General features: G+C 42.1%; 2 protein-coding genes across 4 annotated transcripts; both read left to right on the top strand.

The window, feature by feature from the left end:
* Positions 1–347: 347 nt before the first annotated feature.
* On the top strand, positions 348–13759 carry LOC118392138 (vang-like protein 2). Of its 2 annotated transcripts, none has more exons than XM_035783799.2 (9): positions 348–687; positions 6939–7201; positions 7413–7536; positions 7748–8355; positions 9156–9292; positions 9475–9610; positions 10114–10360; positions 10829–12832; positions 13247–13759. In XM_035783799.2, the coding sequence occupies exons 2-8, from the start codon at positions 7131–7133 to the stop codon at positions 11087–11089; spliced, it is 1584 nt and encodes a 527-aa protein (XP_035639692.1). In that variant the 5' UTR covers positions 348–687; positions 6939–7130; the 3' UTR covers positions 11090–12832; positions 13247–13759. The 2 variants fall into 2 exon arrangements, with proteins under 2 accessions (XP_035639692.1, XP_035639691.1); XM_035783798.2 differs by lacking the exon at positions 348–687 and adding an exon at positions 739–1486.
* LOC118392145 (uncharacterized) lies at positions 12841–17900 on the top strand. Of its 2 annotated transcripts, none has more exons than XM_035783814.2 (4): positions 12841–12959; positions 14239–14553; positions 15379–15651; positions 17214–17900. In XM_035783814.2, coding segments are annotated over exons 1-4 (726 nt in total). In that variant the 5' UTR covers positions 12841–12958; the 3' UTR covers positions 17351–17900. The 2 variants fall into 2 exon arrangements, with proteins under 2 accessions (XP_035639707.1, XP_052315797.1); XM_052459837.1 differs by lacking the exon at positions 12841–12959 and adding an exon at positions 13319–13436.
* Positions 17901–18077: the final 177 nt, after the last annotated feature.

Here is an 18077-nt window from a genome sequence, read left to right as displayed (position 1 = left end):
TCCTTGCTTCCTTCTAAAAAATTGGAGATGACCCAAGGGAAGGAACCTCTGACTTTGTCCTCCAACGTGCTTTGAGAAGGAGGTGAGAAGAGTACACAAGGAAACAATTGAGATTCACCTGTAAATTGTTACAGGATATATTCGACCCTTTTATGGGGATTTGTGCACAGTTGGTAGGTTTCTGTTAAGCCCAATGCACTTTCCAGTTGAGCAGTTAATGTATATCAGAGTAAAGTGTGTTTTATGTTGTGTTTGGTAATGTGCCAAGTCTTGTGTTATAACTGAGGTACGATAAATGGCATTCCACACATTGCTACGCATGCTCAGGGCCACGTTCACTGGGGCAGTTAACAAGCCCGTCACCGTCTGGCCAAATATCCCAAATCCGTAACATTGAAGAGCCTGGAAGTTTAATTAATTCAGAGTTGTAGCTAGTATTTGGGTCTTAGACCTGATTTTGGGGCACAGCCTACATGGAATAGGCTTGCATCTGTTAGGTTTGTTAAATTCGGGGAGCATCTACGGTTCAGAGTTAGCTTTGTATGAAACAGACTGTTTAGGGAGGATTACGCATTTGTAGTAGATCTGTTCTGGGACAAACTGCTGTCCTGTGATCGTCCTTCGTAAAGACGAGAACGGGGCAGGATTACACCATGGTCCTGCCCTCGTCGACGAGAGAAAGTAGAGGTGAGTGTCTGGGAACAGGGGGAGGGGAGCGGGTGGAGTGGAGGCGGAGCACCGTTGGGGACTTTGGCGAGTGGAGGGAGGCCATTGATTTTTGGGGTTGGAAAGCAAAGAGTACTTTTGAATGGAGGAAAGACGAATCTGGATCTTAGTTATCCAGAAAGACTGACTGTGTAACCGTTTCCATACGCGGAAACAGAAACCAATCGGGAAACTTGGCTGAATATTCCAAACCGCGAGGGACCGTGTAACGCAGTTTAGCCCTTTTGGAAAGGGGGCGAGCAATTGTCCCAAACCCGGCGACGTGTTCTGTCGTTACATGGGACCACAGAACAAGAGCGCAAGCAATTTGTGCTCCTAATAACTGAACATTTTGAATTTAAATCAGTTGCCCGATAAAGCCTACACTTGGATTATCTTTATGGATTGTATTCTGTGATTTAACGGGATACAAAAGCATTGCGTCTCTGGAGAGCTGCCTCGCGCACCCCTCGGTGATGAATGACCGTATTCACACGCGCAGCGGGGCTTCCACCAAAGAACAGATGCAGAAACCGAGAATGGATGCGGCTCATGGCTTTTGTATAGCCTGGATGATTTTCAGTTGAATACATTATATTGTATATGAAGAGGAATCAAGTTACAAACCTTTCCTTCCTGAATGATGTATTTGGAAAAGAAACTGAATTAGGATACATCTCCGCCGCCTGATTTGAGTCACTGTTTAGGGTTTTCTTTGTGTCGAGATTTTTAGGCTACGATTCACGTTCACCCATTTGGGTATCACATTTTGAAAAGAAAGGTAAGCTTTCTGAACAGCTTGGAGTCTTTTTTTTAATTTATTCTAAAATAGTTTTCCTTTCTCTGTGGCAGGTTTGTCATTCACAGCCTCTCTATTCAAAGCACTCTGGGACCGTTCATTTCCCCATTCATTTCCTTCGATTGCTGGCCGATTGTTTATCATTAATGAATAGGTGGCATTGATGGTTAGGATATTTGGTCAATTTATTAGAAAATGTCATTAGAACATTATCCGTTGACATTGGCGCAGTATCTGTAAACCATTATGGCTTGATGATAGCCACTTGCAGTTTAGTCCGATAAATTAAACTCCGATTTGAATCCATTGAGTTTGAGTTTGCATGTCTCTAGGCAACAACATGATTAAGTATCTCACTTGTCACCCAAATTTCACTTTTACGCATGTGTACCAAATATAGCACAGGTATAAAACTGGCTAATAACAGTTTATGTTGATGAATGTGAGCATGCTGACGGTTTTTCGTCCAGACTATAAACAAATCCCCTAAAAATCTGTATTGGCAACCCACATATCCGTGCTGCTGCATGGGCGTGAGACGTTTTACATTGTTTCAAGTCGGCTCGCACAAACACACCTTCACCGACAAACGTAGCAAATATTTTGCGGGGAAAAAGGCTATTCTGACCCATTTTTAAACATCTGCGCGTTTGAGTTGCATGCGTCTCATTGTTTTAATGAGACCGGTTCGTAATGGATAGGCCCCATGAAGCCTGTGGCTCGATTAGTTGAGTTACACTGGGCTGAGGCGCCGCCACGCTCTAGCGCCTTGCTGCGCCTCCGAGGCTTTCATCGAGGCCTGTGGAAGGGAGGAGAGCCCCCGGCATTTCGACAGCAGTGCCACTAGGGGCTATAACTTTTACAGCCTATTATGAAGTCGCAGGTGCCTTTTGAGGTTCCAGATGGAATACCCAGAACATTTGTGTGTTGCCTAAATTGGAGTCCTACAGTTAAATGGTTGCAGGGGACTGCAATGGAATTAAAGGAACACACATTTATTCTACCACACACACTAGTCCCCACAAACTAGGGGTTTACAGTGCCTTCCACAGTAATCACTCCCCTTGACTTACTCTACATTTTTTTGTGATGCAGCCTGAATTCAACAATTTACTACATCTTTTTTTCTCTCACCCATCTAAACACAATGACTAAGTGAAAACATTTGTAGAATTTCTTTGCAAATGTATTGCAAAATAAATATGTAATTTACATAAGCATTCAAACCCATGTTAGAATCACATTTGCCAGCTTTTGCAGTGGTGAATTTTTGGGTAAGTCTCCAAGAGCTTTCTACACCTGGATTTTGCAACATTTGTACAGTCTGAAAAAAATATTCAAGCTCTGTCAAATTGGTTGTTGATCATTGTCAAAACTATAAACAGGCCACTCGGGAACATTCAATGTCGGCTAGGTAAGCAACTCCAATGGATATTTGGCCATGTGTTTTAGGTTATTGTCCTGCTGAAAGGGGGATTTGTCTCCGAAAGTTTGTTGGAAAGCAGACTGATCCAGGTTTTCCTCTAGGATTTTGCTACGGTCTATTCCGTTTCTTTTTATCCTGAAAACACTCCCAGGTTCTTGCAGATGACAAACATGCCCATAACATGATGCAGCCATCACCATGCTTGAAAATATGAAGAGTGGTACCCATTGATGTGTTGTGTTGGATTTGCACAAACATAACACTTTGTTGTGAGGACAAAAAATGTATGGAGTAAAAAGTAAATTTTCTTTAGGAATGTAGTAGAAGTTGTCAAAAATATAAATGGTAAAGTACAGATATCCCAAAAAACTAAAGTACTACTTAAGTAAAGTATTTTTACTTAAGTACTTTACACCACTGCCTGGTTCAGTTTATCAACCAGCTTATTATTAGAATCAGGTGTGCTAGATTAGGGTTGGAGAGAGAATCTACAGGACTGTTGCTCTCCAGTAACAGGGTTGAGCCCTGCTCTACAGGCTTCCTTCTTTTCACTCTGTAATTTAGGTTAGTATTGTGGAGTATCTACAATATTGTTGATCCACCCTCAGTTTTCTCCTATTACGGCCATTAAATTCTCTGTTTTTAAAGTCATCATTGACCTCATGGTGAAATCCCTGAGCGGTTTCCTTCCTCTGCGACAACTGAGTTAGGACGGACGCCTGTATATTTGTACCGACTGGGTGTATTGCTAAATCATCCAAAGGGTAATTAATAACTTCACCATACTTAATGGGATATTCATCTACCAATCGGTGCCCTTTTTTGTGTGGTATTGGAAAACATCCCTGGTCTTTGTGGTAGAATCTGTGTTTGAAATGTACTCCTCGACTCTGGGACCTTACCTGTGAGTGTGGGGTACAAAGATGAGGGAGTCATTTAAAAAGGAATGTTAAACACAATTATTACACACAGTGAGTCCATTCAACTTATCGTGTGACTTGTTAAGCACATTTGTGTGCATTTTCTTAATACTAACAGTGGAATGTAAATAGAAATGAAATTATATCAGTGTCTGAAACATTAAGTTCTAAGTGTGTGTGTGTGTGTGGGGGGGGGGTTGTCTCGGGTTAACTGGTAGAGAATAAATGGAGAATAATAGGTCATGTAATATCCCCACTAAGCTATACAACACACACTCATGACCACACCTCCACACATCAACCACAATAGTGCCCTGCTGCTTGTGAAACAATGCCAGCTACTGTAATTACTGTGTGTGTGTGTGTGTGTGAAAGAGAGGACAGATTTGAAAAAGGCTTATTTGCCCTTTGCAAATCTGAGTTGGATGAGTCATTGAATAAACCAAGCTGAAGGGAGTCAAACTACTTTTAGCAGTGATTCACATAGAAAATAAAGTCAAGAAAGAAGACAGGATGGTGGTGGGAGAGCGGTGCAGAGGCAAGAGACGGTAGTCCGAGCTGACAGTGGACGACATCTTAACATGACTTCTTACCATATCTATGGTCCAGTACAGAGGGTGAACTCCGATTGAACCCACACTGTAAACCCCAATGTGATACCATTACTCAAAACTTTTTTTAGTAATCATTACTCAAACTGATTTGTTAGTGATAGAGACATGGTTGTTGAATGTATTTATTTTCAGTTCTGTGCCCTTCACAAAGTGAGGTCCTAGGGGAATGTTATCTTTATAATTAAACTCTTTATGACAATACATTACATATCTTGTACGGCCTTATTTTGAAGCCTAGCTTTACCCTAATACAGTGGCCTGAAACTCATGGTTTACAGGCCACATCAGCCCTGCAAGTAGGGTTGCAAAATTCCTGTAATTTAACCAAAATTCCCAGATTTGTGGAAAACCTTTGAAAATCTACCCACATTTTGCAACCTTATCTGCAAGTTACATTATGTGGACTTGCCAAGTGATGTGTAATTCCTGTTGGAATCCAGCCAGAGTTAAGATTTCCAACAATTTACATTTTTATTCACCCGCAACCTGCATTCATAATGTCTGCCAGCGTTAGGAACAGTGTGAGGAGAATACCTAAGTCATTTTAAACTGGAATGACCATTCCAATAAGTGATGCTAAAAATCGAACTAAATGATTGGATTCGTTTATGCTTTGTGTAGCATACAATTAATCAGTTAATCACCCAATGTACATGCAAAAACACTTATAAACAGTTCCAAAAAATCTACCTGCAGAAGAGCATCCTGGGGGTAAAAATGATTTATTATAGTAACTTTAAAAAAAATAGAGTTGATGTGACTTTTCATTTAGTTTTGAGTCAGTACCACAACCATTTTAAGTAATAATTAATTTTCATTATTAGAAGTATTTGAGTTAAAAATGCCTTAGGTTTTCATCAGCAATGATGATCTTTGCCAATAGTTTTAACTTGGTCAGTGCTATACAGGATACTTGGGACATCCTTAACCCTAACCATAATCCTTACCTTAACCAATTTAAATGGTGTAGGGACGTCCCAAGGATTGCGGCTTGCACAGACTATTTTAAATTGAGTTTAAAGGAGGATAGCCGACATTGCTATTAGCTTACTCTCTCTAACACAGTTAATAACCAAAAGGTAGTTAACTTCTTGTGCATCATTACCTCTCCTGTTTTCTATATAGCTGTCCTGATGAATTTGGTGAGACCTTTACTTCCGTGAGCTACTCAGGCTCTCTCAAAAGAGGCCTATTCCCCAGTAAATGTTAAATGGCCATATATATATTTTTTCTGTCGGTTTCATTCTTATTCAGCTATTTCATTCATTGTTACGGCACCTGGGCAAACAGTTGGTGTTTCTGCAAACGTCCTCATTTTGTTGTCATCGTTCTTTAAATGATTTAGCCTTCTCGGGCCTCTAGAAGCCATGTATAGAATTCTAGCTAATGTCATTGGCATTTTTATGAATAGAGAGTGTGTGTGTGTGTGTGTGTGTGTGTCTTAACCAAGAAGCTCCTGTCTTATTCTCACATGAAACCTATTGTGAGGGCCCAAAAAGGGTTGAGGAGTGAATTGGAGCGAGAGACGAGGGAGAGCGACAGAAATAGTCTTTCATTCACTACACATTATCACATTAAGAATCAATGCCTCTCTCATTGGAGGTAGCAGTGCTAGTCCAGCTGAAATTGCATTGGGTTCTTTGCAACATATTACCTGAAGTAAACACATACTGGCAAAATCAGGATGGAGTAGTTCAGAACCCGAATGTCTTTCTAGACACAAGTGGGAGAGAAGGTGGGGAGTTGGTCAGGCCACCATGGTAACACCCCCCAATCCCCTCTCACCCATCGCCTCTTATTCATCCCCATAGTAATAGCCAAGCTCTGTTGCCCTGGAGACCACAGGGGATGGCAGGGAATGCAGTGTGTGTGTGTGTGTGTGTGTGTGTGTGTGTGCGCGCACAATCGAAATATGAAAAGGCATTGGCAAGCTCCTGTCAACTTGGTGAAATGCATTTTGTTGCTGGAAAATACACACCATTTAACATCTGAACTTACGTATGAGGAGTGAAATTGGGCTTCTACCCCAGGAGAGTATAAACGAGGTTAATAACCTCTGAAGTTATACCACAACTTCATTGTGAGGCTTCTTCAGCTGCTATAACCCATCTCCCAAATATGGAAAATCCTTCCGTTTAATGTGTTTTGTGTCTTGTGAGAGCAACCTAAAATGGGCTGTGAAATAATCCTCATTTTATCAAATGAAAGCAAACTGCCAACTCACTGAGTTCCTTCATATCCCAGACAGTGACGAGGCAATGCAAGCAAATTAAAATATAGTTTTTTCCCACATTGCTGTTTAGTCGTATATAAAAGCTATCCCTTTGAGCTCTTCTTTTTTCCACAACGTGCCCTTTAGTCCTGTTGTGACCGCTTGTCTGTCTGATAGGACTAATTACATGGTAATAGTGTGACGGACATGTTAATAACACATTAATAAACAGTTTTCTATCTCCTCATTCGCCCCCCGTCAGGTCTGTCTCCCCCCCTCTCCTCCGGCCTCCAAGATAGATTCCTTCAGGAGTAAGGTTGAGCTCCTCCGCCTGCCTCTGGCCCTCTCATCCAAGTCCATCAGCCACCGCAAGAGTCAGCTGGGCGGAGCCGGGCAGCACGGCACGGGGGGAGGAGGTGCCCACAGGGGCAAACCCCGCCCACCGGCCTCTGACATGGACAACGAGTCGCAGTACTCGGGCTACTCCTACAAGTCCTCACACTCTCGCAACTCTAGGAAGCACAGGTGGGTAAACACGTGTACGACATAGATACTTATACTGTACATGTACTCACACTCACTCTCTTGTTTCTACACTCTCACTTGCGTGAACATGCATGTCAGGGAAGCTGTGTATAACTTTGTTGACCTGGTTTGGTTAACCTCCCCCAAAAATAGAAAACCATGGCAGTTACGGTTAACCCTCTTTGTTTCTGTCTCTGTGTGTGATGTTCAGGGATAGGCGGGACAGGCACCGCTCCAAGAGCAGAGACGGCAGTAGTCGTGGAGACAAGTCGGTCACCATCCATGCCCCTGGAGAGCCTCTACTGGACACCGAGTCCACCCGCGGAGACGATCGGGTCAGAGTTCACTTCTTTCCTACAGTACATCTCCCCTCACTTCCACACCCTGATCTTTGATTGGGGGTCAATACCTGGCTTTAGTTTCTCTCTGTCTACTCTGGCTCTTATCACTCATCCTCTTGTCTTCTCCCATTTGTTCAGGTAATATTGCCTCTTCCCTTTCACACCTCCCAACATATGCTCAAAGAAATCTCTCTCCCTACTCCAGGATGATAACTGGGGTGAGACGACCACCGTGCAGACTGGCACGTCAGAACACAGCGTCTCCAACGAGGACCTGACGCGCGTCTCCAAGGAGCTCGAGGAGTCCTCCCCGCTGGAATGCCGGCGTTTCTTGGGCCCAGGATTGGGCGCCGTCCTTGGCCTCTTCGCCCTGGTCACCCCCCTGGCTTTCCTGGCTCTGCCGCAGCTGCTGTGGCGCGAGGCCCTGGAGCCCTGCGGCACGCCCTGCGAGGGTCTCTACGTCTCCCTGGCCTTTAAGCTCCTGGTCCTCCTCATCTCTACCTGGGCTCTGTTCCTGCGCCCGCCGCGCGCTACCTTGCCTCGCTTCTACGTCTTCCGTTGCCTGCTGCTGGCGCTCGTCTTCCTGTTCGTGGCGTCCTACTGGCTGTTCTACGGCGTGCGCGTGCTGGAGCCCCGGGAGAGGGACTACAGGGGCATCGTGGGGTACGCGGCGTCGCTGGTGGACGCCCTGCTCTTCATCCAGTACCTGGCCTTAGTGCTGCTGGAGGTCAGACACCTGCAGCCTGCCTTCTGCCTCAAGGTGGTGCGCACAACTGACGGGGAAAGTCGCTTCTACAACGTGGGACATCTCAGGTGGGTCTTGGAGACGTGTGGTTGTGTTTTGAGGTGTTTTATGTTTTGTAGTTTACATGCTGTTTTGTATAGAGATTGGGGAGTGGGTTTCTATTGTGTGGGGTTCTGTGTAAAGGTTGTTTAGTTTGTTTGCATTTTTAGTAACCTAGTACTCTGATTTCAGAGACTTGATATCATTGTGGTTGGCCTGCAAAATCTGTCAGTCGGAGATGAACCGAAACCCGCATTACCTCATCAGTCAGTTTGTTTGGGCTATTTGCATACAAATCTCTTCATTTCTTTGTTTGAATCCCCATTAGCTTTTGCAGAGGCAGCTGCTACTCTTCCTGGGATCCACACAAGACACAAAACACGACAAGTAACGCAACACTGGTACACTGATAGACAAGGACACTCACCCAAATGTAAAATACAAAGATATACAGCAAAACATAATAATTATAATACGAAAAAAATAATAATGTGTGTGTCAAAATGTTTTGGTTGCACCAGGCTATTTGGTTAGCAGTCATGCGTATGATCGAATGGGAGCGGTTGTGTCTGCTCCGCTAGTCATCTGGTTCCCACCTTAGTGTGTTTGAAGCAGCAAGGCCTGGGGTGCAACTATACCCCACCCAGCTGATCATCTAAACTAGCTGCAGGACCACCTCGGGTTAAGTGCCTTGCTCAAGGGCACATCGCCAGAGTTTAATATGCTGCCAAAGGAATAATGATGATGCTGCTACTGATGATGATTAGGACATATTCCATAGTAATGACATAGATTAATAAGGGTTCGTACCTCCCTTGTTGTTCTCCAGTATTCAGAGGGCAGCAGTGTGGCTGCTGGACCGGTACTACAGTGATTTCCCGGTCTACAACCCTGCCCTCCTCAACCTGCCCAAGTCCATCCTCTCTAAGAAGAGTTCTGGCTTCAAAGTCTACACTCTGGGTGAAGGTAAGTCTCGAATGCTATCCTTTCCGTCTCTCATCGTCTCGCCCCTCTTTTCCCTCAGTCATTTTCTCACCTCTTCGCCTCTTGTATTCTATGTGTTCTTTTTTTTTTTTTTTTTTTTGCAAAGAAATTGTAACATTAGATGTTTGTTGATCCTTTTTCTTCATTGTGATTTTTTCTTCCAGAGAACAACACTAACAACTCTACGGGTCAGTCCAGAGCGATGATCGCTGCGGCCGCCCGCAGGAGAGACAACTCCCACAACGAGTATTACTACGAGGAGGCAGAGATGGACCGCAGGGTCCGCAAGCGCAAGGCCAGGTGAGGAGGGGAGACACGCTGGGCTGGGTAGATCGTCAAAGAAAGAACATTTCAATCCATTTGTTGTAGAAAAACTGCCTTTGTGAAAAGTGCATTTTGTTTGTGTCATTTGGTGAGTTAAACCGTTCAAGACTAATCAAGGGAACATCACAGATTTTTCAAACCCCCAAAATAGTAGATTTAAATATATATATTTTAGAATTTTTCCTATTCTTCTTTTTTTTACATTACAATACAAAAACAAACGTATACATACGAACACCAACTTACAGACGCATCCAAACAATGGCTACATCTCATCCGCCTAGACCTGCCTGCTCATATCCCCATCCCTATATCCTGCATTATTGTTTGCCACTTGGCCTTAAATGGTACCAATTTGTTTTTCTCCGTCGCCCGTGCTATTTCAATAAGGTGGACGTTATTTTAGCTCCTCTCGGTTTAGCGCTTGCAATACAAATGCTAGCCTGAAATGACACCTGCGTGCCCTTTTCTCCTCCCAGGCTGGTGGTGGCGGTAGAGGAAGCCTTCACCCACATCAAGCGCCTCCAGGACGACGAGCCAGCCGCGTCGTCCCCCAAACACCCCCGTGAGGTGATGGACCCCCGCGAGGCAGCTCAGGCCATCTTCGCCCCTATGGCCCGGGCCATGCAGAAGTACCTGAGGACCACGCGCCAGCAGCCCTATCACAGCATGGAGAGCATTATCAACCACCTGCAGTTCTGTATCACGCACAACATGACCCCCAAGGTGAGCCACCATTCCCTTAACATGATCACTATGATCCCCTCACAACATGATCACTACGCCCTCACAACATGATCACTACGCCCTCACAACATGATCACTACGCCCTCACAACATGACCCCTATGCCCTCACAACATGACCCCTACGCCCTCACAACATGACCCCTAAGATGCCCATCAAACAGTAAGCTGTACACTCTTGATGTGACACCTATACCCTTTACATATGACCACTCCACTCTTAAATAGGACCCGTATACCCCAAATAACAGCCCATATAAGACACTATTCTTGACCATAAAGGGATTGATATAAGCATGTTTCCCCTGAGGAATAATATCTAGCCTACTTTACATTCCACGGAGAGAAATTGCACACTACAAACACTTAACTCCGAGCGGTTGCCCCACTTTCGATATGACGTCCCACCCTGGCTGGCTGTCTGCTTCTTCTCTGTGTGTTTCTCTCAGGCCTTCCTGGAGCGCTACCTTTCTCCAGGCCCCACGCTGCAGTACCAGCGGGAGACCGGTATGGGTCGCCAGTGGACTCTAGTGAGCGAGGAGCCGGTGACATCAGCCCTGAGTCGGGGTCTCGTCTTCTCCCTGCGACGTCTCGACTTCTCCCTGGTTGTCACGGTGACGCCCCTCCCCTTCCTCCACCTGGGGGAGGAGTTTATCGACCCCAAGAGCCACAAGTTTGTCATGAGGCTGCAGTCGGAAACCTCTGTGTAGAGAGGGAGAGAAAGTAGTGGATAAGGGGGGATGCGAGAGAGGAAGAGGGAACCTATGCTTCAACTTTCCTCAAAGACCATCTCTCTCAGTATTGACCTCCGTGTGAAAAAGGGAGAGAAGACGGCTATCTGTCTCTTTTTTTGCACAAAGCAGTGGAAATGTGGCGTCTGCTACCAAGGGCTGGAGGAGAGACCTCTGTGGCTATCCCGTTTTATTAACTGTGTGTGAATGTCTGTGTGTGTTACTGTGTTAGTCATTGGGACTTGTATGTTTCTCATTCCTTGACAGTAACTGGACCGCATTATTTGAAGTTGACATTACTACATTACTAACCAATGAACTGATAAAATATTAAAGATAAATGTGAATAGGAAGACTTGATAAAACATTTTTTTTTAAAGAACTAGGAAAGTTATGTGCTTGCACAAGTTGCAAATTAGCTACGACGTCAACCAATCAGGTGATTGGAATCACTGAATCAACAAATAAACTGACTGCTTCCTGACAGTGGAACCATTTTCATTGGACAAAATCTGACCCTGGTCCAAAGGAAGTGGGTTGTTCTAGGGACAGCTGATGAATGTTTAGTTGAAACACTGACCAGCTGATTTTCATAAGAAATGAAACGTTTAGGATATTTTTTGTGACATTAATTAATGGATGTTATGTTGGGGACTTTTGATGTGTATTCCAGTGTTGGTTTTATAATGAAGAAGACGGAACAGATACAAAAAACAGACTGAACCTACTGTCGTCATGATATGAGAGGTTATTTCTGTTTTTCGGGCCAAATAAAAGTCCATATCAGATATAGGGCTGAGTCCCAATAGTATCTAATTTCTCCTGAATTGTGGACTCATTTACGACTTCCCATCAAAAGCATTGCCTTGGTGGAGGCCAAGGCTAGTGGGAGTTTCCACCATATTACTTATACCAGTCATCAAGTCAGTGAAGAAGTCATTGTTTTGGAAGAGAGACACATCCATAGTCATGTGTACAACATGACCACTGTACTGTTCTGAACATTTGACCATGCCTAAACACACAAACCAACACATTTGTTTTTATTAACCTGTACTTGCGTGTAGTTTAAGATATTATTTGTTCGATTCAAGGCTCTGAGGTGAACATCAGCAACAGTCCTTATGGGTCCAGCACAAACAACGGTTCTTGGGCTCTTTGGCAGCTTAGAGCTGCTGTAGTCTGTCTCCTATTGTTGTATATAAATGGTTTTATCTTTTTATATGTGTACCATATGTTCGAGACAATGGTAGCTTTTTTTTTTTTTTTTTTACATAAGAACTGCATTTTATTTGATATTTTTTAGTATCACTTGATGTGAATGTTTTTCATATTTCGTAATTTTAGGACTAAATTGTTACGGCCTTCTAAATAAATTATCTCTCGTGATATGATGCTATGTGCCCCTCCCACACCCGTCTCTCTGTCTCATATTTAAATGTATAGTAGTATTGGAACGAAAATGTGAAAATTAATAGATTTGTCAGAGAATTCATGCTGAATGTACCATTCAAAGGAATAGTGTGGATTAACCTTTTATACTTGTGACTTTGACAAACTGTTTTTTGACAAGTATGTTAACGAAGCGGAAGCCTAACCACAAACAGTAGAGGATGTAGCCTCTGCATCAAACCTGTCACTAGAAAGCGGAACCGTATCCATTTTGAAGGTCACATTTCAATATGGCATGTGTTGTTCTCGCTCTTCTTACGATCTTACCAGGTAGGCTGCTTACTTTGAAATGTTTCTTGATTTCATTGAGGGTCTCTCTAAAACTCTGTCATCGTTAATACCTTGAAGTAATGAGTGACGAGAGGGGCAGGGTTGAGGTCAATTCTGTTTCAATCAAGTAAGTCAATTGAAATTACATTACAAGACTTTAAAGGAAATCCTCATTGAAAATGCACAGTTGAAGTCGGAAGTTAGAAAAAAACCTTGTTTTTCAACGTCTCCAAAAATGTCTTGTTATCAAGCTAGGGTGTTGGCAAGTCGGTTAGCACATCTACTTTGTACATGACACAAGTCATTTTTCCAACAATTGTTTACAGACAGATTATTTCACTTATATTTCACTGTATCACAATTTCAGTGGGTCAGAAGTTTACTAACACTAAGTTGATTGTGCCTTTTAAACAGCTTGGAAAATTCCAGAAAACAATGCCATGGCTTTAGAAGCTTCTGAATGGCTAATTGACATCATTTTAGTCAGTGCTTCTTTGCTTGACATCATGGGAAAATCAGAAGAAATCTGCCAAGACCTCAGAAAAAAATTGTAGACCTCCACAAATATAGTTCATCCTTGGAAGCAATTTCCAAACGCCTGAAGGTACCACGTTCATCTATATAAACAATAGTACGCAAGTATAAACACCATGTGACCACGCAGCTGTCTTAACGTTCAGAGCTGAAATAAATTAGTCTCTCTGATATTATTCTGACATTTCACATTCTTAAAATAAAGTGGTGATCCTAACTGACCTAAAATGGAATTTTTACTAGGATTAAATGTCAGAAATTGTGAAAAACTGAGTTTAAATATATTTGGCTAAGGTGTATGTAAACATCTGACTTCAACTGTATGTAAATTGTCCATTCTTGAATTAAATAATCTGAATAAAATGGGACTGACCCCAAACCCTGATAAAGGCACTTGCTATGATGTCACCTTTATCGATTAGCTTTTTGAACTTTAATGTTGTACCGAAGATCAAGGTATATGAAACCTTTCATCCATACATATCACATCTCGTATGAAGTAGTTTAGGCTAATTTGACCACTTTTGATACAATTTGTTTAAGGTTAAGATTTCAAACCTCCATTGATACGTAATTGCCTACGTCTTGACCCATGACCGAAATTGAAAACAGAAACAGAAAGTAAATTGTAAATTGTCCTAAATTATCTCATTAAAATGACAGTTATCACAAAACCAGTTATTTATTTAAACGGAATAATAATTTATGTTCATACTCTCAGAATATTGAAGCAATTGATGATGATAATGATGATGATCTCTGTTATTACCATAAGGATACATATTTGAATTATGTTATATCTAATTCTGTGTATATGACTATACATGATACCATCACCATCAGGACAATCATTCCATTCCATTATGTTTCAGTGGTGATGGGAGATACCACTGGTTACCTGGGAGATTCGGTCACCTTGTCTTCTGGAGCCAACTCATCCTGGATCTTGAGCAAGATAGAGTGGTCTATATTCAGTAACAACACCTGGATTGCAACGTACAGGAAAGAAACACACATTCTCAAAACAGACCGTTTCTGGCAGTTTCAGGGTCGTCTAAGACTCAACATCTCGTCCGGGGACTTAGAGATAAGAGATGTGAGGATAGGGGATGCCCTGGTTTACTCTGTTCTCCTTCAAGACTATAAGGGAGAGCAGCATAACGTACCTGTCCAGCTCACTGTGACAGGTAAGGCTCTCAATCACAACAACATACTTGTATTAAAGGGTGCACTCTAGGATTTCCATCAGATTTGCCGGCGCAAGTGAGCCCAGAACCCAAGGGTCCCAAAATGGCAATTGAATGCAAGCTTCACCCCCCCCCCCCCAAAAAAAAATGTATTGTTAAACATTTCTAGTCTGTCTATCTATGGGTAACAGGGTATACGTGTTATGCTCGACTCATTCAGTTTTCCACCACAAAACATCAGAAAAAGGCCAAAAAAGAGTAGAACCAGCTCGCCTGCTTTTACATTATGATTTCAATATTAGATGTTCAATGTTTCTTTTGAAAAAATATGAATAGTTTCACAATATTAAAACGAGAGTTCAGTTCACGTAACAGGGTTGACCTTAACATGAGGGACGGGCGTTTCATGTGATAAAATGAATCGCTAATCATATTAAATAAATAATAATCTTCAGAAATTAATTTGTTAAAGCAACAAAATAACTAGGGCTTTACAATGATGGTGAACACTTTTTGAGGTTGGGGTTAATTTAAGTTGAGATCTTTCTAGAAATCACAGAAGGTGCGGACAGGAGGGACATGTCAAAATGAAGAATTTTGGCACTTTCTCACAGATTTATTGTATTTTCTATGAGATCTTATTCTTATAACAGGCTTTTAAAACGGAATATTTGAGCACATTTTCTAATTAAAATATCAAACGGATGCAAAAGGTACTCATTTGGTGGATTAACTCTACTGTATTCATGTTGTATTCCCAGTTTTGTTTCTCGAAAATGTGTTTCTATTCACGAGAGGTTCCTGTATTTCTGTTCAAATGTCCAGAGCGTCTCAGCAAGCCCAGCGTCCGTAAGGTCTTCAGCATGTTGAAGGACAGCCATTGTGTGATGGCTCTTCAGTGCTCCTCTTCAGTGAAGGACACCCACCTCTCCTGGGAACCAGAGGCTGCGTTTGAGGATGCCTTCTGGAAGGGGAATCCCAACACCAACGTCTCTGTCGTCTGGACGTCTTACAGCTCCAACAGAAATGCCACCTTCACCTGTACTGCCAGCAATGGGCTCTCTAAAGCCTCCAGGGTTGTGACGGAGAGATGCCAAGGTACGGTCACTTCTATGGCCAGGATTCTTTCCCGGAACACATGATCTGACCAGAAAAACAGTGGTGAATTCATTAATCTATGGGCAGGGAGTTCTTACGCTGGTCAAGCTTGCTGTTGTGTTTGAGAACAGTGTTTGTCTTACAGTGAGGTCCCAAAGTATTTGGACAATGACACATTTTTGGTTGTTTTGGTTCTGTAATCTGAGTTTGAGTTTAAAGTGCAGACTGTCAGCCTTAATTTGAGGTGAACTGTTTGTAACTGACAGTTGACCTGTAAGTCTATGTCGTTGTCTTTTGTTTGAATTGTTTACGTGTCCGCTGTGCGGGGGAAATGATAAGGCAAGCAGAACTACGTAGCTAATACTGTTGTAACAGGGATCCTTATTGTCGCAACACACTTTTGGGGGGAAGGCAATCCCGCACTGTGTTAGCTACATTTTCATGTCATCGGGTGTAGTTCATAAAGGTTGAAGCGTGTTTGTTAGGATGGTAACGTTATAATGATTAAGGATGAAGTGTGAATTCATGCCAGGAATAATACGTGTGAAGTTTGATTTCCTCCCTTCTGTAATAAGCAGCCAATGAGGTATTTTTCCTTTATTCATGTGTTTAATCTGATACTGTTGTAGCACCGGCTAAACTGTTATGTATGCACTTCAGAGTTATACCAAGCTAATAAGTCACTCGTAAGAGAAGGTTGTAAGAGTGTGCTTAACTGTATTTTTCAATTACTTTATAGTTCTCACGGAAGGTGATAATTCTGACTAAAACTACAGAATAAAGCCGCCAGTTCAAAGCAAGGAACGGTTGTGCTCGTGGTCACCGGAGGGAGCTACACTGTTTAGAAATTGCAGCACTTTTTGTACATAGTCCCCCCATTTCAGGGAACCAAAAGTATTTGAACAAATTAAAGTGTGTATTAAAGTAGTCGAAAGTTTAGTAATTGGTCTCATATTCCTAGCACGCAATGACTTCATCAAGCTTGTGACTCTACAAACTTGTAGTTTGTTTTGGTTATTTCAGATTATTTTGTGCCCAATAGAAATGAATGGTAAATAATGTATTGTATCATTTTGGAGTCACTTTTATTGTAAAAAAAAAAAAAAAAAAAAAAAAAAGTAGTGGGTGTGGTCAATGGCACAGTTTTAGAGGCTCTCCTCATGGCCCCATATACAAAAGTTTTCCATTTTATAGCAAAATTCCTGCAATTATACACATTTTGCCATGGCTTACGCCTTGTTCTAATGCTATCTGAGTGAATTAAACATTATAACAAAATCAATGGTTGCCCCATGACATCATTGGAATTTCAGATTTTTTTTATTTTGGTGATAGTTCTCAAAGATGATGTTATTTAAAAACATTTTGCCCCATTATCTTTTCTACAGAATTCATATCCGGTTTGAGTCGTTTAAGTTTACACTGAAAAAGCTTGATGTAGTCATTGCATGCCAGGAATATGGGTCCAAATACTAATCTTTTGGCTACTTTGAAACAACAAAATTGTCACTTTCCAAATATTTTTTAACCTGACTGAATTTCTATTCTCTCCCTGTCCTCAGAGCCCGACGTGGTGGGAGAGACCCGCTTCCCTGGAATAATTTTTCTAATGTTGCTCTTAGGAATTGTGTTTGGATGTGTCTTAACATATATTTATTTTAGAGTTGAGTTAAAAATCTTCCCCGTACCATCTTTGTAAACTTTGTTTTCATGATGCCTTGCTTAAAAATGATGTAAAAAATCAAATCCGCTGCAGCTGATTTGCTTGGTCCTTTCTTGCTGCAGCTTTCTGCGGAGTAATTGACGCAGGTTTTTTAACTGACAATTATCTTGGGTGTTATCCCCAGGGTTTGGAAGGTGGCCCGTGTTTTCCCTCTCCACAAAGGTGGTGAGATACCAAACCCGGTCTCGGGGATGGCTAACTCTGGAGATCCCTTCGATCTCCAATGAGTTAGGTAAATCTGATTTTAGTTATCTTGAACATTACTTGTGGAAAGATCTCCAAGGCTTTCTAAAGTTGGATGAATTGGGGCCTCTAGGGCAATTCAAAAGGCTAATTGAGGACCTTTATACTGAAGAATGTATTTGTTTTCTATGACTGTGTTTAGCTTTTTGTATATTGATGTGTGCACTATGTATATTGATGTGCTTATGAACTGTATATTGATGTGTATACAGGGTTCATCTTTAAAATAGACCTTGGTCTTAGCATGACTCACTGTTCAAATAAAGCTTCATTATTATTTATATTTTTTGGTAATCAACAATTAAAGTTATTAGGATTGCTGCCATTCCAATATAGTCTTGCTTACACCAGACTCTACTAAATATATTTATAACTAACCCAATATAGTTAATCTGTGCCATTTACAGTGGGAGCAAATTAAACATAGTGGGCAGACAAAGCAAGAAGGTGAGTAAAAGCA

This window comes from Oncorhynchus keta, chromosome 13 (assembly GCF_023373465.1).
Source record: "Oncorhynchus keta strain PuntledgeMale-10-30-2019 chromosome 13, Oket_V2, whole genome shotgun sequence".
Classification (NCBI taxonomy): domain Eukaryota; kingdom Metazoa; phylum Chordata; class Actinopteri; order Salmoniformes; family Salmonidae; genus Oncorhynchus; species Oncorhynchus keta.
The sequence above is the reverse complement of the archived record's forward strand: the minus strand, read 5'-3'. Positions and strand labels throughout refer to the sequence as shown.